General features: G+C 41.4%; 3 protein-coding genes across 4 annotated transcripts; 2 read left to right on the top strand and 1 right to left on the bottom strand.

The window, feature by feature from the left end:
• Positions 1-202: 202 nt before the first annotated feature.
• rab3c (RAB3C, member RAS oncogene family) lies at positions 203-15317 on the bottom strand. Its single transcript, XM_062417066.1, has 5 exons — positions 15300-15317; positions 13493-13717; positions 10065-10183; positions 683-807; positions 203-393 (listed from the first exon to the last, which is right to left on the bottom strand). Exons 1-5 carry the CDS (start codon positions 15315-15317, stop codon positions 203-205), a joined length of 678 nt encoding a protein of 225 aa, XP_062273050.1.
• Positions 15318-17243: 1926 nt separating this feature from the next.
• Positions 17244-19837, top strand: si:dkey-190g11.3 (uncharacterized protein LOC567059 homolog). Of its 2 annotated transcripts, XM_062418019.1 has the most exons (6): positions 17244-17413; positions 18350-18454; positions 18608-18748; positions 18832-18882; positions 19001-19193; positions 19331-19837. In XM_062418019.1, the coding sequence occupies exons 1-5, from the start codon at positions 17246-17248 to the stop codon at positions 19184-19186; spliced, it is 651 nt and encodes a 216-aa protein (XP_062274003.1). In that variant the 5' UTR covers positions 17244-17245; the 3' UTR covers positions 19187-19193; positions 19331-19837. The 2 variants fall into 2 exon arrangements, with proteins under 2 accessions (XP_062274003.1, XP_062274002.1); XM_062418018.1 differs by having other exon boundaries at positions 19001-19837.
• Positions 19838-20736: 899 nt separating this feature from the next.
• On the top strand, positions 20737-25965 carry plk2b (polo-like kinase 2b (Drosophila)). Its single transcript, XM_062417212.1, has 14 exons — positions 20737-20931; positions 21021-21128; positions 21237-21353; positions 21657-21786; positions 21987-22170; positions 22304-22502; positions 22618-22765; positions 22989-23083; positions 23385-23517; positions 23697-23777; positions 24021-24180; positions 24452-24581; positions 24747-24857; positions 25053-25965. Exons 1-14 carry the CDS (start codon positions 20737-20739, stop codon positions 25242-25244), a joined length of 1983 nt encoding a protein of 660 aa, XP_062273196.1. The 3' UTR covers positions 25245-25965.
• The last annotated feature ends 587 nt before the right edge of the window (positions 25966-26552 follow it).

The following is a 26552-nucleotide window of genomic DNA, read 5'->3' as shown; positions in this document are numbered from 1 at the left end:
GTCTGGTTATTTGCTCTTGATATAAGGTGGAGGTTGAGAGATAATACAACAGCATTTTGTAATTCTACTACTAAACAAGGTTTGATTTTGTAGTCCAGAGAAAGCAGCACTAGCAGGAGTGATTATGCTGAGGGAGAACAAAACTCTGCACACTATCACCTTACAAGATCTGCGCTGCGCTGCCCTTCCCTGACCCTGGTCACTAACAGTTACACCCGGGCTGCTGGAGGGGTGGTGCACTGTCTGTGAGTTTGGCAGTGGGAGCTCCTGTGGTGACAGCTGGATCAGTGTCCAAGCTCTCGGACATCTTATCGCAAATTAGGTCAACGAGACGTTCAAAGGTCTGCTTCACATTGATGTTGTCTTTGGCGCTGGTCTCAAAGAATTCAAATCCTTTGGCAAGAGGAAAAAAAGCACATGAAAACACAAGAAGAAAGGTAAAGGTCACAAGATAAATATGTTTTGTCTTTCTTTTTCAAAAACATTGACATTTATTGCTGTTACTGAACAGATTTAGAAAACAAAGCGACTTCTATGTAGCAGAATATCTGCTAAAATTAAAAAAGAAAAAATACTGTAAGAACAGGGAAATGTACCTGTCATGTTTGTATGTAATGACGTTAATATAGTAATAGTGCCACCCAATTTAAAATACATACATTATGTGGTGAATGTTTCTTACCCAACTGTTCTGCCAGCAGTCTGCCACTATCCACTGAGACCACTCTCTCCTCTTCCATGTCACACTTATTCCCAGCCAGCACCACCTGTGCGTTATCCCATGAGTACGTTTTTATTTGAGTCGACCTGCATGTAAACAGAAACAAATACACACACACATAAAAATCATCATGCTCAAATAAATACTATTGCTGCATTTTATTTTAAAAAAACAGATTAATTTTGTGCCACTTTTTGTTGGATAGGATCCTTTACACATTGACATGAAAGATGGCAGAGACATGGACATGTTGTAAAGTTTGTTTGCCAACTGGACCAGTTATCAACAGTGATTACATAATCATACATTTGCTTGATATTCATGTAATATTTGAGTCACTGATGGTAGCATTTGAAAAGTGGGTCAACTGCTGCAGTGTACCGAAAACATGTGATCTACAGATGGGGATAAATTAAAGGAAAAACCGGCATAGGTCTGAATGCTTGACCCCTACAGAGAGGGGATCTGGTGGCTCTGTTATACTGTGGGGGGCATTTTGCTGGTATAGTTTGAGTCAATTTGTGCCCATAGAGGGAAATGTCACTGCCAAGCAATACAAAGTTGTTCTGAGTGATCACCTTTATGCTATGATGAAACATTTCTATCCTGATGGGAGAGGTCTCTTCCAGGATGACAATGCCCCCATCCATAGGGCACGAGGGGTCACTGAATGGTTTGATGAGTATGAAAATGATGTGAATCAAATGCTCTGGCCTTCTAGAAAAATGGTGTTCATCCTTACAGTAGAGTTCAGAGATGGTACAATCAATAACAAGGTGTACTGAAGCTGTACTGGCAGAACATGGTGGCCCAACACCTTACTAAGACGGACAATTCATGTTGGTTTTTACTTCAATTTGTCACCTGTCTGTATGTCACTTAGATGTAGAGTATTATTTGATATTTTGCTGCTATATTATGTTTTTCATATGTACAAGGACTTTGTCCTGCAAACATACAGTACAGACTACTTTTAATCCCTTTCTTTATATTTGTTTTTAGCTACTTCTGCCAACTTCTGACTGTTACTAACTACCTACGGCAGTCTAGATATAATCAGTGATGGGAATAAGGGCGTTATAAATAAACGGCGTTACTTTTTTTCAGTAACGAGTAATCAAATTAATTACTGTTCCCCCCGTTACAACGCTGTTACCGTTACTGCCAAAAAAAATGCGGCGTTACTTCTTCAGATCTCACTGAAGCGGTTTTCACCCGAACAGGCGCTTCTCTCTCTCTCTGTCTCCCTGCCAAAGAGTGGCTGCAATTAGAGGCAAAACCAAAGACAGAGTAGGGCGCAAATGGAGATGGGGTTGTAGCCAAATCAGTGGTCTGGCACGGACCAGTGGTCCCTACCACTAGGGGCGCTAAAGATACTGGTCATGTCCAGTGGTCCGTGGTCCGGAGCAGCTCCTCAGTGGTCTGTCCTGTGTTCCTTGTGGTCTGTCTGTTGTCTGGATCAGTTAATGAGTATTACAAATTAGCTGAATGACCTAATCAATTTGATTAAGTCAGCCTTGTTTTTGGACTACACAGTCTTGAGGAATGTTGACTTCATCATTGATGTGATGGTGCCAGAGGTATGTTCAATTTCTGTAGAGCAAATGAGACACTTTTGGTCTACAATGATATCATTATTTAGGTCATACTGTTTACTTAATGCAAATGAGACACAATCTCCCGGAATCTGGAGTGAGGGAGCAAGACTGCGCTGTAGAGAGTGACTGCATGTGTGTGTGTTTATGTGACTATCAATGCAGCGCATGTGAGAGCAAAGCGTCCTGACAGCTTTGTGTTGCTGCTTATTAAACCGACACCCCCCCTACCAGACCTTTTTATTTATTTATTCATTTCCAGTACAATTTTTCATAGTTATATTAAGAGAATTTTATATTGTTATTGCTTATTGAGGAATAAAATTCAATCGCTGCACATCTGCTACATGTACAATTTTATTATTTAGTTCTTTTTAGTACATTTCTTAAGCATACTTTAATTTTGAATGTGTTTTGGGCCAGTTATTGTTGATTGGGGCAGCCAAGTAATTTGACATATTTGAACAATTTTTAAAAAAAAGGTAACGTAATAGTTACTTTTCCTGGTAATTAATTACTTTGACATTGATGTAACTCAGTTACTAACTCAGTTACTTTTTGGGAGAAGTAATGAGTAACTATAATTAATTACTTTTTTAAAGTAACGTGCCCAACACTGGATATAATAGCTACACAGTTTATTAGACATTTAACAATGTTTGTCATCTAATACTAAATAATTAGTAACTATACAGAGGTTGAATACACCTTGCAAATGGGACCCAGTGGATTATTCTTGAGCCCTGTGTCTTTACCTAACGGAGTTATTTTGTGACCATTGGAAGTTATGAATCCGATCGAGTGGCTATGACATGTGGAGTTCCTCAGGGGTCAGTTCTTGGACCCTTTCTGTTCAGTATATATATGTTTTGCCTTTGGGTCAAATTCTGCAGAACTCTAATGTAAACTATCACAGTTATGCAGATGACACGCAGATATACCTAGCACTGTCCCCGGATGACTACAGTCCAATACAGTCATTGTGTCACTGTTTAGAGCAAGTAACAAATTGGATGAACCAAAATGTCCTTCAATTAAATCAGGACAAAACTGAGGTCATTGTTTTTGGCAATAAAGAGAAGAGTATTGCTGTTAGTAAACATCTCGAGTCACTCTCTCTAAAAACTAGCGACCAAGTCCGAAACCTTGGCGCGCTGAAAGACTCAGATTTGACCTTCAGCAGTCATATCAAATCAATCACAAAAACAGCCTTCTATCAGCTTAAGAACATATCCAGAGTGAAGGGTTTTATGTCTCAAACAGACAAGGAGAAATTGATTCATGCTTTCATTTCATTACTTTCATTACTCCAGTTCTAAAGTCTTTACACTGGCTCCCAGTCAGCTATGGAATAGGTTTTAAAGTTCTGCTACTGGTCTACAAATCACTGAATGGTTTAGGTGCAGAATACATGAATGACATGTTAGTAGAATATAAACCTAGTAGGGCTCTGAGATATACTGACTCAGGTCAGATAGTGGAGCCCAGGGGTTAATTGTATGTTTTAATGTTTCCATGTTTATTATTATTATTATTATTATTATTATTATTAGGGCCCGAGCGGCGACTGCAAGTCGCCTGGCGAAAGCCCTATTGAAATTGTAATGTTTATTATTATTATTATTATTATTATTATTATTATTATTATTATTATTCCGACATTTCGTGCCCCAATTTCGCCCCTTTCCCAAATGTGAAAATGCTTATACTTTTGCACGGACGTCCGGCCTCATCCGAAATTCGATATTTTTGGGTGGTCGCACATGGTCGACGCAGAATGGCGGAATAGCGCCCCCTACAAAGTCCAAAAATGCCCATAGGGAATTTTGCTAACTTTGTCCTATGCTCACAAAATTCGGTACACATATGTCGTATACCCACATATGCAAAAAAGCCTCTTGACCTCATGACCTCAACCCAACAGGAAGTCGGCCATTTTGGTTTTGATTTTTCCCGCCTAAAATTAACTACTCCCACAGCGTTCGCCCGATCAAGTTCAAATTAGGTACGCAACATCTCCAGACCTAGCTGAGCTTAAGTAGTGCTCTGCACATCCGTAGGTCAAAGGGCATGTCTGCCAGGGCTCAATTAACTTTGGCGTGCTCGCCATGTACATACGAGTGGCTCTCACGCCCACATACTTCATCCAATCAGCTTCAAACTTGCTGGACATGATGATGGCTCCGCCCTGAATGTCCCGATATATTAACTTCCCACGTAACTCATAGCGCCCCCCGGTGGTAACAGGAAGTGAACTTAAATTCATGAAAAATACATAGTTGACCCCATCAACTTCATTCCACTTCTAAAACATGCAGAACCAGTTGGTGAAGCTACATTATGAACACTGTGAAGCTACGAGTAATGGCGTCCCTGTGGGGGCGTGGCTACCATCAATTCCTCGCCATGAAAATACGTTTGGCTTATTGATGGCTTTATTGAACACGTATCATCATGAAAATTGATACACAGGTCCAGGGTTGAGACCTCTTCCATCTGATAGGGGTGTCGCTCATGTCGCCCCCTAGTGGAAACAGGAAGTGCCATTTTTTGCATCAACATTGTCCAATTTCCACGAAACTTCACATGTGTGATGAGGGACTGACCCTGAACACACCTGCATGCATCCCATTACTGCCCCCTGGTGGATGAACCATCAACTGCTCATAACTCCCTCATGCTTTGTCCCATTTCCACGAAACTTCACATGTGTGATGAGGGACTGACCCTGAACACACCTGCACGCATCCCATTACTGCCCCCTGGTGGATGAACCATCAAATGCTCATAACTCCCTCTTGCTTTGTCCGATTCACTCCAAACTTCACATGAGTGATGAGGGGCCGCCCCTGAACGCACCACACCACATGTGCTGACTGCCCCCTGGTGGATGAACAATTAACTGCTCATAACTCCCTCATGCTTTGTCCAATTCACTCCAAACTTCACATGAGTGATGAGGGGCCGCCCCTGAACGCACCACACCACATGTGCTGACTGCCCCCTGGTGGATGAACCATCAACCTCTCATAACTCCTTCATGCTTTGACCAATTCACTCCAAACTTCACATGACTGATGAGTGGCCGCCCTGAACACACCAGACCACACCAGACCATATGTGTAACTACCTGTGACTGCCACCTACTGGATGAACGAAACATTGCATTTTTGGCCTCCTTCCAGGTTTTTTCTCACTTTCTGCTTCACGCCACAGCCCCGCCATGCCTCAGGCCCCGCGGTGGCATGGGTGAGCGAGGGCCCGCCATCGCCGCTTGCGACTTTAATTATTATTATTATTATTCTTCCGTCATTTCGTGCCCCAATTTCGCCCCTTTCCCAAATGCGAAAATGCTTATACTTTTGCACGGACGTCAGGCCTCATCCGAAATTCGATATTTTTGGGTGGTCGCACATGGTCGACGCAGAATGGCGGAATAGCGCCCCCTACAAAGTCCAAAAATGCCCATAGGGAATTTTGCTAACTTTGTCCTATGCTCACAAAATTCGGTACACATATGTATTATACCCACATATGCAAAAAAGCCTCTTGACCTCATGACCTCAACCCAACAGGAAGTCGGCCATTTTTGATTTTTCCCGCCTAAAATTAACTCCTCCCACAGCGTTCGCCCGATCAAGTTCAAATTAGGTACGCAACATCTCCAGACCTAGCTGAGCTTAAGTTGTGCTCTGCGCATCCGTAGGTCAAAGGGCGTGTCTGCCAGGGCTCAACTAACTTTGGCGTGCTCGCCATGTACATACGAGTGGCTCTCACGCCCACATACTTCATCCAATCAGCTTCAAACTTGCTGGACATGATGATGGCTCCGCCCTGAACGTCCCGATATATTAACTTCCCACGTAACTCATAGCGCCCCCCGGTGGTAACAGGAAGTTAACTAAGATTCATCAAAATTACATACTTTGCCCCATCAACTTCATTCAGAACCAGTTGGTGAAGCTACATTATGAAGACTGTGAAGCTACGAGTAATGGCGTCCGTGTGGCGATGCGGCGACCATCAATTCCTCGCCATGAAAATACGTTTGGCTTTTTGATGGCTTTATTGAACTCGTATCATCATGAAAATTGGTACACAGGTCCAGGGTGCCGACCTCAACGTCTCCATTCGCTCATAGGCGATCTCACTCTTGTCGCCCCCTAGTGGAAACAGGAAGTGCCATATTTTACATCATCATTGTGCGATTTCCACAAAACTTCACATGTGTAATCACTGTCCCACCCTGAACGCAACCACTTTTGTTTTGTTACGCTCTACTGCCCCCTGGTGGATGAACCATCAACCTCTCATAACTCCTTCATGCTTTGTCCAATTCACTCCAAACTTCACATGACTGATGAGTGGCCGCCCTGAACACACCAGACCACACCAGACCATATGTGTAACTACCTGTGACTGCCCCCTACTGGATGAACGAAACATTGCATTTTTGGCCTCCTTCCAGGTTTTTTCTCACTTTCTGCTTCACGCCACAGCCCCGCCATGCCTCAGGCCCCGCGGTGGCATGGGTGAGCGAGGGCCCGCCATCGCCGCTTGCGGCTTTAATTGGGTTTTATTTTTATTTCTCAAATTGCATGTTTTTATGTTTTTTATTTCCAATTCTTACTGTTAAATGTTTGTTTTATGTAAAGCACATTGAGTTGCCATTGTGTATGAAATGCGCTATATAAATAAAGCTGCCGTGCCTTGCCTTGCCTTTACCTCTTGAGCCATCAGTTAAGACCAATTGTGTTAAACCATTATGGTCATGAGATCATGAATAGACTGAAAGTAATTGGTAGGAAGGGGATTTGAATCCCCAAATTATTGTTTCATTCCCTGTATCATATGTATGTTATATTTTAAAGAAATGTTTTGAATTACGAGCCATGTCATATGCCCCTGCATGATAACCCATATGTACTGCTCTAACCTCCAAACACATTTCGAAAAGAAATTTAAGGAACAAATATCTCCTGTGGTGTTGTAGTTTGACTAAAAGTAGGGCAGCGAACACACCACAGGCTGAAAACAGGAGAGAAAGAGCCAACAACAAAGGGAGAAACGAAGACTAAGAGAGAGAGAGACAGACAGAGAGAGAGAGAGCAGCAGCAGCATAATGTTGACTCTCCTGCTCTCTCTGTCTGGTTCTGACTTGTTATCGTGATTCAGATGTGGTCACTTTGAATCCATCTGCAGATATTATTCACCAGCAGAAAGCCACTTGTATTTGTATTACATCCAGCAAAGCTACATTATGCTCACTAAAAAGGGTTCGTAGCTGTGTTTTTACTACAATTTGGCATCTGTAGAAGAGAGGACAAAAAAAAGAAAGTAAATGGCATTGTGCTCTGTGGCTGTAATAAAATCAATTAGTTGTGCATCGCACTATTTTGCATTGTTTTTTAATGCTATATTTGATGTCAGCATTACAATATTTAGCAGTTTTGTCTCTGTCACAGGCAGGAAATGAGCACATCACAGGCTTAATTCAGGCACAGTTGAGGAAGGAGCCGTTGCTATGCCAACGTCTTCTTTTTCTGCAACGTTGTCACAAGCAACGAGGGGAAAGTGAAAGTGGAATTAAAGCCTATGGCAAAGGCAAAAAAGCTGTTCTGGTTATATGAAGGGTAAAAAAACCCTGTTCCGTTGTATACAGCTGGTTGATTTGTGTGCTGTCGGGTAGGTAAGCTCACAGGGAACTCGCCAGGATTGTTGCTGCAATTGACACACTTGGCTCCATTATTAAGATGCCCAGTACAGACACTGCTCAGACTGCAGTATTCCATCAAAATGTCAGACAGGCCTTTAAAGAATAATAGGTGTGCCTGGCTCCTCTCTTTACAAGAACGCCTAATTTTCCTTGCACGCAATGATAGGTAATACACTTTAATACAATATACCGATTATAACACCAAGAATTTCAACATCATTCATGCTAATAATGCAAAGAATCATCCCAGTTATGCATTTAATCCCATTTGATCAATAAAATATATGTTCAGCTAAGTCACATACAGCTGCTTTTACCATGACAGGTGCTTCCTGAAGCAGCGGTCAAGTGCTGCAAGCTAAGTGATGAAGGCTGAGTAGACACTGGCCTTAATAGTGACTGTCACAGTCCAATAATGGGTGCAAGCCACGTGGCACCATGTCAGCTGCAAATATCACCATTCATATCAGGTGCACATGATTCATATCAGTGTTTTGTAAGTAAGTAAAAGTTTATTTATATAGCACCTTTCAAAACCTAGATTACAAAGCGCTTTACAAAAGGATAAAAGGTTAAAATAACAAAAGATGAGTACAAAAAACAATTACAACAGGAGACACAGCTCAATAAAAAGAAAAACAGTAAAAGGCATTAAAAATCAAAATCGTGATAACTGCTACACAAAAACACTTCAGGTCAACTGCACCTTAAAATGCCCAATAGAGTCTTCTGACCTGTCTCCCAGGTGGACACAGTTCCACAACCTGGGACCCAGGAAAGCAAACATACAGTCCCTTTGTTAGCAATCCTCGCTCAGAGGACCTGAAGGGCCTGGCAGAGGTATAAGGCATTAGTAGTTCACTAATATACTCTGAAGCAAGACCATTTAAGGCCTTGTAGATGAGGAGGAGGATATCAAATTGAATCCTAAATTTAATCAGAAGACAGTGTAGTGACATCAGAACCAGGGTGATGTGGGAGCGATATAAGGTCTTAGTGAGTAATCTTGCCGCAAAGTTTTGGACTAACTGTAACCGGGTAACAGTGTGTTGGCTTAATCAGGAATAAAGAGCATTACAGTAAGCAGGACACAACAGCTTGGATAAACATTTCCAACTGCTGGAAAGGTAACAATGGGCATATTTTGCAATATTCATCATGTGAAAGGAGCAGGACTGAATAACTGTTTTCATGTTTTTATCAAATTTCAGCTGGTAGTCAAGTTGACACCTAGGTTTTTGGAGAAATATTTGTAGCCAATAAGCCAAGGTGTTGGAGGAGTAATATCATGAGAATATTACCATGATGATTCAGAAAAATGTCTTTTCAGAAATTCTCATTCTGTGCTCCTATAATCTCTTTGGGCTGGCAGAGAGTTAAATGTAGGGTGTCAATAAAATAGAAAATGTCAGTTTCTCAACACATCACTTGAGGAGAGGTGTGCACGAGGAGAAAGATCAGCAATGTGTTCATCATAACATGCATTTATCTCTATTGGCAGAGATGAAACTCCCCTGTGTTTCACCAACACTTCATAGCTACGATGTGATTGTGAGAAATGTGTGGTTTCTGGAGCAAGAATGCTAACCCAGAAACCTTTTTTTTTGCAGCTGATTGGATGTATCTTTCCAAGTCCTGTTTTAAGACATGAATGCATAATCATAAATCACCGACATTTGGGCTTGGCTCAGAGTTATTGTTCAGCCTGCAGACGCTTGTGTGACTCATGCATGGACAAGACATGACCTTGACAAGTTGCCCCAGATCTCCAAGATGTGCACACACACACGACATACAAGTCTGCCAAATATTAGAGAGAGAAAATCGTACTTTTGCTGTCAGCAGGAGATAAGGATGGATGTATAGGGATATTGTATTTGTGGATATTTCTCTTCAAAAGAAAGAAACTGTGAAGTATAAACGGATACCATTATTGCGACAAACAAGAAGTTCTGTTGATATACAGGGGGCTAAGAGAGGACAACTACATCCAAAACTGTCAAAAACAGACATAAAACCCGATACTACTCACCAGTCCTGCACAGCACCGAAGGACTCCTCATTGGTGATGTCATACATGAGAATAAAGCCCATGGCTCCACGGTAGTAGGCAGTGGTGATGGTCCTATAGCGCTCCTGGCCTGCTGTGTCCTACACACAGACAACATGATTTAGCGCGACTGACAATCACACTGTCAGGCACAGCAACACTGACATGACCCTACAGAGTACATATATTCACTGTCCTTCACTAGGCATGTACATTATTAATCAGCAGTTATTCATACATGTCTGGGCACAATTTAGGATGCTATATACATGAATTTCATTTGCTTCATTTATTGTGTTCGTGATGTGGAAATAATCATTATGCTAATTGCCTTGCTGGCTTTGCATTGATGAGATGCCAAAAACAGCAATTCAGCTTTGGCTGATGTGATTGATTTTTTCCCCCTCTCCTCAATAAAACAATCGCTCAGCTGTTTTAAAGACAGTGCAGCATTCAGAGCTCTGCTTATGACATGTGTTTTTTAGGGGGAAAAAATAAAAATAATAGAAATAAACTGATTCATATATTGGGGAAAATGCTTGCGGTTCATGATCAGGCTGAACAAATTGCTCAAAGGCAAAGCAAGCAAGTGATTACACAGCATTTGAGGAGTCGTACATTGTACACAGATTACCCTGGAAACAAGCACTCACTGCAGCCTTCACTAAAAGATGTCAATGAAAATGCTAATGGATCCAAATACAGAGAGATGAAGCTTTTCTACAGAGTGTGTCCATGAGAACAGCAGAGACATGCATTTGGGCAATAGAGTTTGGGAATATTGCTGTTGGATCTTTATCCTGCTTACTATGTATGTATAAACCTACCTTGTTGTTTAAAGATGTCTAGATTTGTTGTTTTATGATATATAGTTATATTATATAATAATAAAATCCCAGTGTTGTCCCTCCTGTTTATACTGTATGTTTACTGCACTGCTGTTCCTCCCACAACAAGTGTGTTTGCAGGCTTCTGTGAATCATGATGGAGGACTTCTGGCTGCTCTACTTGGCTCTTATTAAACACAAGCCCGACAGGCAGGACTAGATTGTATTTGCCACTGTGGTTTGCTCTCTGTCAGTCTGCACATGGCTGCAACAGTGTGCCTGTTATAGCCAGAGGACAGCTCTGACCTTCACTCCACAGAGACAGAGCTCGCGGCCCGCCAAGCTTCCACCCACCGCAACTAGGACCTTTTGTCAGTTAATAACGCAAACAATTGCATGTGAATGAGTACATTTTTAATGCCAGCTGTCCTTTATGTGTTATGTTGATAGTATCTTCTGTGGATTGACAGTCTGAACAGCATACAAGGGGGTGATGAACATGTTTCATTGAAGTGCTGGTGCTTTCTAAAAAATGTCATACTAGATGTACTAAGTCATGATGCACCAGTCGTAGGTCTTGTTTCTTGTCTGAATTCATCAGACTTACGTGTTTCAGTAGCTTATTGATTCTTGGCCGGGTGCTTGACAATGACCTTTGCATTTCCGGGCTATTATAGTGAGCTGGTTCGCTTTTTTCAGTTAAAAAGACAGCAGCACAGGGAAAAAGAAGTGCTGAGTACTGTGAATTGGAGCTCCTTGAAATGCTTGTAGTCTGCAGAGCACCAGAAATCAATCCAAGAAGCTGACTACTCCAAGTGGAGAGGTTGTGAGTGGATGCTGACTCTTGCCTGAACTTTGCTTCATTCAGTAAAGTGAGTTTCAGTTTTTAACAAGGGTTCATCTTGGCAATGCTCTGTGCTGTGTTTCATTCACCTCAGCCAAATATGACAACAGGGACAACTCTATGATGCATTGCGATGCTTTTATCTCTCAGCAGATTAATGATACGACTACCCCAATGACATTAGCCAATAGCCATCACCTTAAACAGCCACTTACTGTAAGTCTCAGCTGTCTCTGAGCCCAATTAAATAAGACAGGCCAATTAACTGGATGCTAGGCCAATCCTTTTTCTCTCTGAATATGCTTGTCTTTGCTAATGATGAAAACACATTATCCCGATTAGCCCATCATTTGACTGTTCAAAACCAGTTTTCACTTCCTGCTGGAGCATTTCTTCTTTGTCTCTTTCTTATGCGATTAGCAAACATGAGATGTCGGGGATGGCTAATTGCTGCAAAAGACAATTATTATGACAAGGGAACAAAACCTCTATAGGAAAGTTGGCATTTGGTGTAAAAATGAAAGGAAAGGAAGACAGAGAGACACACTGACAGAAAAGAAAGAAATAGATGGAGAGAGAACGAGTACATATCCATTCCCTCATTATCTCAGAGGTATTACGAGACAATCTGCTTCAACAGCTCAGATGAACTCCTAATTAAACAGCCTCAGAAAAAAATTCTTCAGTTTCCCACACATTCTTACAAAGGTGTTGCTTCTGTGTTATTCCCCACTGTGTGCCAAACTAACACTTACTAGCATCCTGTCAGTAATGTTGAGACTTCCATCTGTCTCCGCACTTACAGTGTGTCAAGCCACAAAAACGCAAATCAATCATCTCTTGAAGCTTTCTTCAGTTTATGAAGAACACAGCTGATGTCCCATGTCGTTTTAGACGTGAACAAGAATGCAATTAAACTTTTTTATTTTTTGTTTTTGTTTGTTTGAAATGGGAAGATCCAAATTTATATACTAACATTATAGCTTTCAAAAGATTACTTGTGCGGACGTCAAAGTCCTATATTATTGTTTGAAATGGTGAAAAAATTAGGACTATCTTCAAATACAGATTCTGCTTTGACTGAGATATAAACAGCATAATGCAAAGGCTTTTTTAAATGATGAAAAGGGAAGTGTGTCCAAGCATACCAAGCAAACCCGATGTGTCCTCTAAGAGCCTACAAGACTCAAATTGAATTAATGCATAGGTGATCCTGTGCGTGCTGGACTTTCTTTTCTATGTCCAAGCATGCAGCTATCAAGTCATAACCTGTCACAGCCCTTGAAACATATTGATCAACAGAGAAAGATATGGGCAGAAGTCAAGGGAAAGTGGTTACTGGGCATAGATTGACATCCTTTTACAGGCAGGAGTCACTGTGCAGGAACACAAAGATGGAAGAGAACAAGAGAAACGAGGGGGCAGGGTGTCTCTGAGGAGCCCCTTCCCCCTTAAAGCTTAGGTAGCCCTCCAGGAGACCTTGGAGGACAAGAGAAAAAAGGATTCTTCCAGACATTATCTGTGTTTCAACATGCAAATGTTCTCTATTTAAGTGAATTAAATGGACATTTGTGCAATATTGACATAATAAAGAAGAGGCAGTGAAATAGAAGATAGACTTGCTGTGTACACTGCTGCTTTGTAGTTTTGTATATAATGTTTTTTTTTCTTCTGTAATTTGCCATAAGTAAAGCAACTCACTTGTTAATGTTTAATGCTTGGATTTTAATATTTCATACCCAGATCTGCAGTTTGATCCTCTTGTCATTCTTGTACACAGTTTTCACTTTGAAGTCGATTCCCACTGTGCTGACGAAGGCCGAAGTGAAGGCGTCATCGGCGTAACGGAACAGGAATGATGTTTTGCCCACACTGCTGTTGCCAATGATCAGCAGCTTGAACATGTAGTCGAAGTTTTGGTCCCCTCCCTCCCCCTTTCCTTTCACATCCTGAGTGGCAGCCATCTGCAAGAAAAACAAAAAGAGACTGAAAAGAATGCATTAAAGCTTCAACTTGAGTTAAGCACAGAAGATGTTTTTGAACAACTCTTAACCACTCTTCAAACCAATTTCTAGTTGTGCACAGGTTGGGAACTGAAAGAGAGATAATGAGCTTGATGCTGTACAGACGATGCATTACATGCTTGTTGTACATGCCACAGACCAGAGGTGACAGAAGGCTCTGTCAGGCAAACCAGCATGACCAACACAGCAAGCTACTATATTAATGAGTATCAGCTAACCAGAGTTTTTGTTTGTTTGTCTTCTCTAAAGCCATTACTTGTTATGCATTGTTCTCATTCAATATGTTATACATTAGTTGTTACTAATGCTATTACTTAGAGAGTGACATCTTTGAAGGTACAATGATTTCGTACAGCAACTTTCCACCTGAACAACGCCTGTCCTACACATTTCAATGCAAGCCTGTCAGCCACTTAACGGACATCAGCACTATGACCAAGATGACAAGAGCACCTTTGCTCCAAGGTGCTCCAAGGTGAATGTTTAAAGCAAAAACACTGCGTTCATATGTCATACATGTGCCCGCCTTTGCTCTCCTTTAAGCTTATCCAGCTATAAAAGATGCCGGACCTCCATTCTGCACATCCAGCCCTGGGCATCTGTTCGCTTTCGTGTATGGGGAAAAAAACACCTTTGAGGCAGTATTTGCAAGGACACCGCTTTCAAAATACTAGTGCAAAGCTGGCATTAACGCACAATACAATAGAATCAGACCTGATATTAAATTAACACGGTGTTGTTGAGCAGGGAGCTGCATGCCAGCTAATGTTCGACAATCAATTTCTGTGCGTGAGGTCATTTGATGTATTAATGAAATTCTTCCACATAACTATTAATAAAATAAACTAGCACAACGCGTTGAGGACATTGTGTGGACAAACCTGTTTTGAAGGCCTTGGCTCTATCTGTGTCTGCTCTTGTTTTGCAGAATACGGTTATTATATTTGTGTCTAATGCAGGCGTTGATTTTTTCCTTCCCCCCCTCCGTGTCTCTCTTTCTCTCTTTGGAGCGCCGAACAATTTCAGCACCCGGGAGCTGTCCTCTCCGCGTCGGATCTGGCACGCGCTCCTGAGCTGACGAAGCTGGCTCGTGTGACTTGAGCACGAGCAAAGGGTAGCGCGTTTCGTGCGTGGGTCTGACGTTACACGGGGAGTTAAAGACGGGGGTTGTAGTTTTTTCTGCGGCAAAGGCGCAGAAGGGAAGGATGGCAGCAAAAGGAGGGATTAGACTACGTTACTCAGCATGCAGCGCGTCACAGCTGTCAGCAGCTGTATGATTTACTGTGAAAGCCCAGAAAAAACCCTTTGTAGTTCGTTTCTTTAAAAAAAAGAAAAAAAAAACATTAGAAATATCGCCTGCAGGCCTTTCCCATCATGCAAGAGCAAGACTAAAATAGCAATAAAGCTGGAAACCTTTGTTCAGTCTGACAATGATCAGTTTTAAACATTATGGTTGTATATGAAGATTTACAGCGTTTCACGGGCTCTCTCTTTAAGCTTTAGAGAAAATCATGCTTCTTACCTTCCCATACAAGTCCATTCTTTCCACTGTAATATTTCAATTGTTAGTTTTAAATCTGACTCCAGTAGCTATAATAAATTCCCAGCTGGACAGAATTTGTATATATGGTAAATACATATATGTATAGATTATCAGGAAGCAAATATAATGGCCTCTCTTCTCCTTTTGCGTCACTCTCGGTCTGGCTCTGGCTCCCGTCCTCCGCCCATGCAGCCAGCTCCGCTTCAGAGAACAAGCGGCTGAGCAAATAAAGAGGGGCCTGAGTGCTGATGAATATTGTTATTATGGGCCTTTCAATGACAGCAAGTGCGGGATGAGGCCGTGGCGGAAGTGAAAATATGGACATCTTTGCAATCGTGATCCCACCGGCCCTCTCTTAAGACCTTATGTGCATAATTAAACTGTATCCTAATACTGTCATGTGAGTGTTGACCAATACGCTCGTATCAGCAATTATTTTGAGTATTTTCCCGTGCGTGTGCCCATAGTTTTTAAATATCTGGTTATCTCCTGTTACTCATCTCACACCTGAAACAAAGCTGACAATTCCTATAATAATCAACCATGCACTAGCACAGCAGACACAACAGAGGCTACATAAGCTTGGACTGAGATGCAAATCTTTGCTTTGGCTGCCAGGCGTGAGGCATTTTATATCAGGCAGTTTGCAGATATTTGATAGAGCGTGCATGAAGTTATAGGACGGGATATGCAGCTGGCTGACTGCCCTTTGACTGGATGATCTGTGTGCGCAGACTGGAGAGTGTACAGCAGACGAGGGGGTGGGTCAGGTAAACTGCATGCATGTGTGTCTTAATAAAAATGTAGATTGTGTGTCAAAACCTTCACAAAAAAATTCAGGAGTTACACTGTATATGCATGTTTGTCCCATTAAGTAAGTGAACTATCCATTCGTCCGTTTCCTCTTCAGTATTTTGCACGGTTGTTATCGAGAATGCAGTAAGCCTTCAAATCTGTCAATGTTATTTGAAGAAAGTTTGGGGATGATTTGTAGAGGTGGAGCTTCTCTACTGTACGTGAATGCGACCGAAATCATTTGGCCGAAATACTGTCAAATCAGATAGTTACAGTGTCTGAACGCGTGGTAAACAAAACTTTTCTAGAAGGTATTTGCATCAGAAAAGGGCACTGTGGCACCATCTGCTGTTGAACTGCTGCGCTGGAAAACTTTTTTTTTCTTGGCAGCGCTCATAGGCCGATTTGTGGTGAGGATTGACAAAGCAACGGTGCCAGAAATCAAATAACTGTGGCCTCATACTGTCAGCCCATTGCTATGTGAATGCTGAGGAGAGTTAATAAATAATGGAATGTTTAAAAAGACAAGTTCATAGTTTACAAAACCTAACTTTACAGACGGGTTTATTTTAAGACCTTCAGGTGTAGCTATAATACAGTTAAATACAAAATACAATTACAACTCTCCAAACTTTAAAGGTGACCGGTTTCTTTACAAAAGAATCTATCCACAAACATGGTAGTCTGTCCTCCTGTAAAAATGGAACATTTTTGAGCCGCACTGATTTATCAGTCAGGTCAATATTAGTTCACAGCAGGTAATTCCACACCTGTATATATTGGACAATAGGTAACAAAAACTGTCAACAAAGAAATGGCAATAATATTGTTTGCATATTTTGGAAACAGTGTGGCCATTACATTATATATCCATCAGAGAGCAACGACGGTTTATTTTTCAACTGTCCTGGTCCATTTGTATCTTGGTCTAAAGTCATCAAAATATTTTGCTATGTGTGTTAAAGCAATGAATATGTGCAGATATACTGATATCTGTCTTGCCCCTAAAATCCAGAATTTATAGAGCTATAGTTCTTCAAAGACTTTTCCTTACAGTTTTACATCTTACAGGCTTTCGTAATATCTCCTCTCATTTACTGTATATTTATCCACATTAGTGAGAATTGGCAATGGAGGACTCAATTGAGATGATTCTGCAGGACTACGGCAGGGTCCTTCCTACCACCAGAACCCATCCTTTGGTGTCAGCCTGCACAGGTGCTCTGATCACAGGCCTGTATGGGGTATGGAGCGTGTTTGCCATGCCTGGCTTTCGCAAAATCCCAGTGAGACTTAAGGTACCTGAGATTTTTTTTTTCCACTTTTAACCTGCTTGTTTTGCTCTCTGTCCAACATTTCAGATATCAAATATTGCATGTTTGTGGTGAAATCAAAGAAAATAAGCAAAGACAGAAGATAACTTGCTATTAACAATAGTTTGCTTGTTTTGGAGCATAGTGCTCCATGCTATGTGGGAAAAGATGAAGGTGGTAAGTACTGTCAATACAAGAGGGACAAGAAAAAATGATGATCAGTAGCAGATTATCAGAGGTTTGTAATAATTAAGTCATTTGTTTTTGCATGATGAGTCTATATCTGTTCTGATTTAAATGTTAAAGCAAAAAGAAGCTGTTAAAACAGCTAATGCTTAAAAATGTTATCAAAATCAATTCACCGTTGAGTTTATGACCTATTCTGACCTGTGTTTTGTGGTTTAATGACACATAATGTTGTGCAGCTACATCCCACAAACAATATTTAATGCTAGAAGAACTGGAATTGTATATGATCAAAGATTTAATCCACTTTACCACAGCTAGAAACAAGAGAGATAGACAAGCCCTGCTCATTTTTTTTTCACTGAAATTGAGTGGGAGATCAGATTCAAGGTTATAGTCACAGCACTCAGGAGACTTGAAGCACAGAGAAATTTAATTTGAAGCATATTCAGAGATTGTCTTTCGCATGAAAAAGAAGAAATTTATGCTGCTGTAGTGTTTGGTAAGATTGTCTTGAATAATATTTTAATAACTTGGAGATTTTATTTTAGGCTGTAAGTAATACAGACCTATCTACAATAAAAGGACTAAGAAAACATGTAAAATAGATGTATCTTCCATTTCCATGTTTAAGCTCCAATGTGCCAAAGTTATAGCAAGTAAGTAATTTTTTCACAACAGTAATATGTGTGCTACCTATCACATGTATGGTCTTGTGTTTGTACTGTGGTCCAGGTTCCTTATTTGCCCTCCAGTAAAGATCAGACACGGAATACTATGAAGCTGCTTGAGGGACGAACCGGTCGCTTAGCAGATTTGGGATCAGGAGATGGAAGACTGGTTAGTGAGTTGCACCTATCTTAGAAAATATGTGTTTTTCATTATCTACGTTATAGTGTATAATGCAGTTCATGCAAAACTGAGTGTGCCCAGTGCCATTATTGTGCATATATACAGTAATTGTATTTCACATCAGCAGATTTAATTTCCCAGGTGTTTGCAGCCTCTTCTGCTGGTTTCCACTGCACAGGGTTTGAGATCAACTCCATCTTACTGGTATATACCAGGTGCAAGGCCAAGTGGAGAGGTCTGCCTGCAAGCCAAGCAACCTTTGTTAAAAAAGACTTTTGGAAGGTAGGACATCAGAGGACATCACTGCTTTGCAAAAGGATGTTAAACATTTTATTTGACCATATTTGTTCCTTTTTTTCTCATAGACTGACTTTTCAAAGTACAACAATGTTACAGCTTTTCTTGCCCCAGGAGTGGTGAGTTTAAGGATGATATTTTTTTACCCTGTAGATCTTCTGATGCTGTATAAGTCACATAGCCTGTATAGCATATAATTGGTTGGTAATTGATGCAGCCTTTTTTGATTGTTGACAGATTGAGACACTTGGTGAGAAGCTGGTGAAGGAGCTTCCTGATGATGCAAGCGTCATCGCTTGTCGTTTTCCTTTCTCCGACTGGCCACACCAATTGTCTGCCGGCTCTGGTCTTGACCAGACTTGGGCCTATGACATGAGCACTGTTCGCTCAAGCTTGAGAAATGTGTCGAGCACAGCGGTGTAGTGATGTAGTAAGTCACAGTCTCTGAGTTATTTTGTTCCACAGATGTTTCATTGTCAACAGCTTTCAACCCTCCAGACACTTTAATGATTTTCTACATCAGATTAGGTTTGTACCTAAACTGTAAAATGCACATTTTTTAAGCAGATAATCTTGGGCTCAGTGAGGACAAAAATGTGCAATTCCAGGAAATTATCAGGACTGATGATTTTGAAAGATGTCTTTGAAGATTGCAAGGATGAGAGGGACTCTGACTAAGCAAGATGTCGGAATGATTTTGACGTCTCTTAGCCCCTGCAGTAGTTGTACAATCTCTGCTCCGCCAGCACAGACTGAGCCTTTTCCATATTGCTGACAATCATGTTGTGAATACCATCATGCACTGCTATCTTGAACATGACTTTTCCTGTAATAATTTTTCAAACCACTGTTAGACTACAAATTATTTGTATCAATTATTATTATCAACCTTTCAGTTCAATGTATTGTATGTGTTCTGTCTTTTTGTCTGTTTATTCGCAGTAAATCTTGCAACTGCTGGAAAAATGAGCCATAAATCAACACGTATTTAATACAAGGATTTATGAACATAGTGAGATGTGATATTTAGAATTTTATTTCCTTTTCTCTTTTACTGCTGTGTCCCACATTTGCTTCTGTTTGGATGCAGATACTTAAAAAAACGTTATAATTTTCTTGTTAAAATAAAATATGTCGGGTTGTGCAGCCTTGGCAGAGTAATGCTCTCTCTGAGTGGTTTCTTGTTATGAGTTATGTCCTGTGCATATCCCTAAATCTGTCCTACAACCTGCACTGAAGAGCAGGATGATGCTGTAATCTTTCCAATACAGTAGTTTTACAATGCCATTGCTTGATTACTTGGTGCAGTATGCCTGCCTCTGCAATCAAAAACAGCACAAATATTGCAATGTACTACAACCTTTCTGACTTTTCCTCTAATCACTAATCACTGTATGGCATTTCATTTTCTGCCAAACATACTAGTTCAATGGCAGAACTGATGGAGTATCCTAATTTTCCACCTGAGGGTGCTAGAGCTCCAGATGGAGTTTGCTGTAAAAACACTGGATGAGAGGTGTAAACCTGAATGGAATACAGAGTATGATGGTCCTCTGCATAGTAGACATATTATAATCGTGTAAAGGCATCAGACGTCCGATAACGTGTGTGATTTTGTGTATCAAATTATTAGAGGTTCATTCACCTTTCCTGATGCCATGAATACAATGAGTACAGATAGTGTCTGTTACTAGTATGGTGGATGGCGACTGGTGATGCAAAGAAATAGACTTAAGAATGTAGGAATTATACCATAATATAAAATCCACATCCTGCTCTGTCCTTTTCGATTTCATGTCACTGCCATCCTCAACACCAATGTACATGCAAGGTAATCAATATCAGTCATACCTCATGCTCTCGTTTCACAGCGTGACGTCAGAGAGAGGGCGGCAGACAGCGGGTGGGGTTGATGCCAGAGTATAAAGGCGCACAGACGGACTCCGGGCAGCATTGTGAGTGCGTGACGACAAATGAAGTCTATGGAAGTACAGAGAAATATCGGGCCCCAACAGACGAACAGCAGCAGCATGTGTGAATCTACGCAGAGGTCCTGCGAACCTCGCCGAAAAAGAATGGATGATCGCAGTGCGCCCTCGGAGATGGCCCGGATAATCACTGATCCTGCCACGGGGAAGTGTTACTGCCGTGGGAAAGTTTTGGGCAAGGTAGCGCAACCATTGAATAAGGTTTCGTCTTTTTGGATTTATCACGTAACTCGAAGACATCATGTTAACAGTATTTCTCCTCTTTCCAGGGAGGTTTTGCTAAATGCTATGAGATGACCGACCTCTCCACCAGCAAAGTTTACGCAGCCAAAATCATCCCACATGCGCGCGTCTCCAAACCTCACCAACGGGAGAAGGTAAGTGCATAGCTCCCTTGCCTGTGAGAACTGGCATGATCTGACAACAGATATTTCAACATTTTCTGAAGTTACAATCGTGAACATTTTGTCTCTTCTCCCTGATAGATTGACAGAGAAATTGAGCTACATAGACTGCTGCATCACAGACACATTGTGCACTTTTATCACCATTTTGAAGACAAGGAGAACATCTACATCTTGTTGGAATACTGCAGTAGAAAAGTAAGCACTAAGTTCTTGACCACTCTGTATGTTTGCCTCTGCTGTTTGAGTATGGATGACACCTGCATTGCACCCAAAGCCATTCAGGCAGCACATTGGCAGTATTCAGAGACTTACCCCACTAAAAAAGAACTGATATTTACATTTTTAATTTTTAATTTAAACCCGTAGCTCTACATTTTTATGATGTTAAAGAAATTATGAAGTATGATTGGCCAAAGGGTTTTTCACAGTGGAAAATGATGTCTTAAGGTTATGGTTACACTTCTAAACATTCTCTTTTCAATTTTTGTGTTTTTGCAGTCATTAGCTCATATCTTGAAGGCTCGCAAAGTGCTTACTGAGCCAGAGGTGCGGTATTACCTAAAACAGATAGTCTCTGGACTGAAGTACCTGCATGAACAAGAGATCCTACACAGAGACCTGAAACTTGGTATGGATACATATTTTCATACTATAATTCAGTGCTGAGTCACTTTGTGTACAAATCGCAAAGATTCTTCTTCCACAATTTTGTTGTTGTTGTTGTAATAATCCAGTCTAGCAAATCACCAGAGGATCTGTGCAGTATTCAGCCTTTGATCCGGGGTTGAATATCAAGTGCTCATGTCTCATTTCTTTTCTTCCCTACAGGTAACTTCTTTGTGAGTGAGTCGATGGAGCTGAAGGTCGGCGACTTTGGTTTGGCTGCCAAGTTGGAGCCAGCGGGAAACAGGAGGAAGACGATCTGTGGGACTCCCAACTACCTTTCCCCTGAGGTGCTCAACAAGCAGGGCCATGGCTGTGAATCAGACATCTGGGCCCTAGGCTGCGTAATGTGAGTACTAGGCTTACTGTAAATTCACTATTAAGGACTTCGACATATGTAGTAATAGTAGTAGTAGTTGTAGTAGTAGTAGTAATGATAATAACAATAATTCATTATTATCCTATCCTCTATCCTGCTACAGGTACACCATGCTGTTGGGCAGACCACCATTTGAAACCACCAACCTGAAGGAGACATACAGGTGTATTAGGGAGGCACGGTACTCTCTGCCCTCCTCCCTTTCGCACCAGGCTAAACAGTTAATCGCCAGCCTACTGGCCAAAACCCCAGAGGACAGACCCAACCTTGACCACATCATGAGGCATGAATTCTTCACACAGGTTAGACACAATTTTCACTTCTCTATTTGTCTGTCCCTCTCTAAATGTCACGTAGGTGTATAGCAGTGACCCCCGTCCCACCAGCCGCGCCCTGACCCACTTTCTTTGTCCACAGGGATTCAGTCCAGAGCGTCTGTCTGCTAGCTGTTGCCATTCAGCACCAGATTTCCATGTCTCCAGTCCCGCAAAGAGCTTCTTCAAGAAAGCTGCTGCTGCTCTGTTTGGTGGGAGAAGAGACAAGGTCAAATACTACGAGACTCTGAGTGAGTTTTACGTCAACCACTGAATGCTCATGCACCACTTAAAATGGCTATTGTCAGATCAGTCAGTCCATAAAATCATGATTGCAGCAAGAGGCAGAGTTAAATCTAGTTTTTAAAACAACTGCAAGCACATTTTGTGCAATTCTCTGATATCAGTTATAGCTGCGGCTGTAGTTGTAGAGGTCAAGCTCTGATTTTTGTTTGTTTTCATTGCCTTTGACAGATAAGTTAACCAAAGAGGAAGAGGAGATCTACAAACTGCAGCATGACCTGGAGAGAACCGTCATCAGCCAACAGCAGAGCAAAAAGATTGCTGAGGTAAGAGCTTAATTATTCAGCATAAAACAAGATATGGACAAGAGTGTGGGTGATATTGTAGGTGCATTATTCATACAATGAATATGTAAATTTGAGATATCATGTTGAGGAGAATCCACTGAGTCATTCTGTTTCAGCACGAAACTTTATAACAAGCACAGTTTTAGAACCAACTAAAAGCACTTATTTTTAACCTTTAAGCCAACCACTCTGCATCTGTGGGTGACCACTGAGTCATACTAGGAAGAGATGATCTAAACTCGTAGATTCTAAACCCTGTCGTCACTGATTCCCACCTCAGAATGGAAGTCTACTTCCGCCATCTGCCGAAAACCCCGTTGCCTTGGCAACAGAGAGCCAGTCCCCGACGACGCGAGATACCATCCGTCTGATCGTCAGGGGGAGTCTGGGGAGCTGCAGCAGCAGCAGTGAATGTAAGTTCATGAATAAAGCCAGGAGAAAGAACAGAACAGTCTACTGAAAATTGAAAATTGTAAAAGTGTGCATTATTCAGTAAAGAGATGTGATGTGATGGCTAGAGTGCAAAGTAATTTCTTGTACTTACTGGTGTGACATCAAGCTAAATCACCTCTCTTTTGTCGTTCCTATAAAGGCCTAGAAGACAACACAACAGGAAGCGTGGCTGAGACTGTTGCTAGTGTATTGAGGGGATGTCTGGAGAATATGCCTAAAGGTGAGTTTTCTTGCAAAGTCATTCCACACAGTTATTAATTGGATAAATCCACATTAAAACATTTCATGAGTTTACAGTCTGTTTTCTGACCCTGAAATGTCTAAATTTTGGATTTTAATGGAGCTTTTGGCTGCTTTTACAGTCAAGGATAATACTAGGTAGAAGAGTTAAGGTTGTCGTTCCATAAGATCTTCTTTGTAATTGTATGTACTAAGCCTCTTCCTTTGTGTTCTCACTCTGCAGCGGACGACATTCCACAGGCATCAAACAGCGGCAGTCTTCAATGGGTGACTAAATGGGTGGACTACTCCAACAAGTACGGCTTTGGCTACCAGTTGTCTGATCACACCGTGGGAGTTCTCTTCAACAATGGCACTCACATGAGCCTCCTGCCTGACAGAAAGTATGCACTTTTCTATGCTTTCACAATGCTCCACCTTCAGTTTAAAAGTTATTAGTCATTACATACAATTGACATGGCATGTTTAAACATGCTCAAGGAAAGAACTGACGTAGAGAACCTGTTAGTGGTTTGAAATAAGTCCCACAAACAAGGTGTAGTCCATTCTTTTTTTGCCAGAATGTTAGGAAACCATTTTTGTACTTAAATTGAGTATTTGTCTATCTGAATGGTTGTGTAATTCTTTGTTTATCTTCTTCTTTCCATCTTTTAGGACTATCCATTACTATGCAGAGTTGGGCCAGCGCTCTGTCTTCCCCACCTGCGAGGTTCCTGAACACTTCGTGGGCCAAGTGACTGTGCTGAAGTACTTTTCCCACTACATGGAGGAGAACCTCATGGATGTAAGCAAATATCTCTATTCCCCCACCCCTCTATTAATTCCTGTAATCTTTATCTCCCTTGCTGTTATGTTTCTTATTCTTTTTTTTCACCCCCTAAAGCATTAGAAATGGTATCCTTCATGTTGCAGCCTGTCTAATCCTAACATGGTTCCTCTTCTTTCTCAGGGTGGGGATCTTGGTAGTATGACAGATGCACACATGCCCAGACTTTACCTGTTGCAGTGGCTCAAGTCCGACCGCGCCCTCATGATGCTCTTTAATGATGGCACTTTCCAGGTAAACATGCACACTATCACAGGAAACACAGCTGTTGCTGGGCACGCTCAGATGAGTGCAGTTTAGATATAATGCATGACACAATATTCAGATGACCAGCAGAGGAGGAGGATTAAGCCACACATCAAAAAAGAAAACTTGGCATTTTCTTGTTCCCAAATATTGATTTACTGAATGATCTTTTTTACCCCAAAGGTCAACTTTTACCATGACCACACCAAGATCATCCTGTGTTGCCAGAGGGATGAGTACATGCTAACATACATCAACGAGGACCGCGTCTCCAAAACCTTCAAACTCAGCTCCCTGCTGACATCTGGCTGCCCCACTGACCTTCGTGAACGCATGGTGTACTCTCTCAACATGCTGCTGCAGAGATGCAGCTAAACCCCTGATAATGTGTGTTGGACAGTGTTACACTGACAAATCTACTCATTGTGCTACTGCAGTGTTGCAGAGGAGGCATGATTCAGAAGGATCTGTGCGAAATGGATGGATTTCAAGAATGGACCTTTGCAAAGTAATTTAGCATTCCTACAACACTGCACTGCCGTGACTCAGCAAGTGCAGGGGAAAAAACAATACGGACAGGCTCTGTGGATGAGGAAAATGAAATGTAGCACAATGACAATGGATAGAAAAGGGCTGATTTGTATGTCGATTGTTGGAGGAGAGAAAAGATTGAGTGTGATAGAGCAAGTATGTTGGTACGATTGTGAACTCCAGATGTTTGGGACAGAGAGAGGATGTTTTGGGAAGTAAAGACCAATGCTGGGCTGGCTCCAGCTTAAATGTGTACAGTATAACTGATGCTGTGGATAGAAGCAATCGATAAACTGATGCTCTGTGTGTAACCAGAGCTAGACTGTGGAATATTGTAAATGATGTACAGTGTGTGCCATAGCCAACTCAGCGGTGCAGAGGAACGATGTGCTAATGTGTGTGGATGGGACAGGGTTCAGCTGTTTATACGCGTATGTGTGAGTGTGTGAGTGAGTGGGAAGGATGTAATATCACACTAACTTTTAAAAACTGTGATTTGTTCTCTTTATTGACAGATGGACTCAGCACATTGAGCTGGGAAACAGTGGGGTGATGTGAGGGGGGGGGGGGGGGGGGGGGGGGGGGGGGGGGGGGGCAGGTGGAGAGAATGACATTTAAAAAAATACAGCATTAGAGATCCTCTAAGGATCTTTTAAGAGCCATTATCACCATGGTAGAAAATGTCCTAAATAACTTATTGTGTAAAAAAAGTGCAGTATTTATTTATTTAATAATAAACAGCATTTTCTAAAAAAAAAAATAAAAAAAGACATCTGAGTACTTTTTCCTTCTCATTGAGTGTGTTTATCCCTTTTTAGTTTCAAAAGCAGTGCAATGCTGACTCCTAACATGTTTTTCCTTACTGTAAAAAGATGTTTACTGCTGGTACATCTGCTTTCATTATAGATATCTTTTACTGAGATTTCCAAGATTTAGAAGAAAAAAAAATCTTTTGGCAATGTACCAGAAATTAAAGGGTCCCTACTGTAAGTTGATATACAATGTGGTAAGAACTAGATGAAACTTAATTACACTTATATCTGTGCACTGGACCAAGTCAAAGCAAGTATTTTATCTTCAAACTTGTGTTTGCAGTAGGAAATGGGCAAACAGGGTAAGATGGATACACGATAAAGGGCATGTTTACAGGGA

This window comes from Scomber scombrus, chromosome 4 (genome assembly GCF_963691925.1).
Source record: "Scomber scombrus chromosome 4, fScoSco1.1, whole genome shotgun sequence".
NCBI classification, from domain to species: Eukaryota; Metazoa; Chordata; class Actinopteri; order Scombriformes; family Scombridae; genus Scomber; species Scomber scombrus.
The sequence above is the reverse complement of the archived record's forward strand: the minus strand, read 5'-3'. Positions and strand labels throughout refer to the sequence as shown.

Coding starts and splice junctions, on each gene's coding strand:
- rab3c (XM_062417066.1), bottom strand. Junction 10,184..13,492: donor GGATCAAACTGCAGATCTGG/GTATGAAATATT, acceptor GTCTGTGTGTAG/GACACAGCAGGCCAGGAGCG. Junction 808..10,064: donor TTCGGTGCTGTGCAGGACTG/GTGAGTAGTATC, acceptor GTTTACATGCAG/GTCGACTCAAATAAAAACGT.
- si:dkey-190g11.3 (XM_062418019.1), top strand. CDS start 17,246: ATGGAGGACTCAATTGAGATGATTCTGCAGGACTACGGCAGGGTCCTT. Junction 17,414..18,349: donor AAATCCCAGTGAGACTTAAG/GTACCTGAGATT, acceptor ACTGTGGTCCAG/GTTCCTTATTTGCCCTCCAG. Junction 18,883..19,000: donor CTTTTCTTGCCCCAGGAGTG/GTGAGTTTAAGG, acceptor GATTGTTGACAG/ATTGAGACACTTGGTGAGAA.
- plk2b (XM_062417212.1), top strand. CDS start 20,737: ATGAAGTCTATGGAAGTACAGAGAAATATCGGGCCCCAACAGACGAAC. Junction 21,354..21,656: donor TGGAATACTGCAGTAGAAAA/GTAAGCACTAAG, acceptor GTGTTTTTGCAG/TCATTAGCTCATATCTTGAA. Junction 23,518..23,696: donor CTGCAGCAGCAGCAGTGAAT/GTAAGTTCATGA, acceptor GTTCCTATAAAG/GCCTAGAAGACAACACAACA.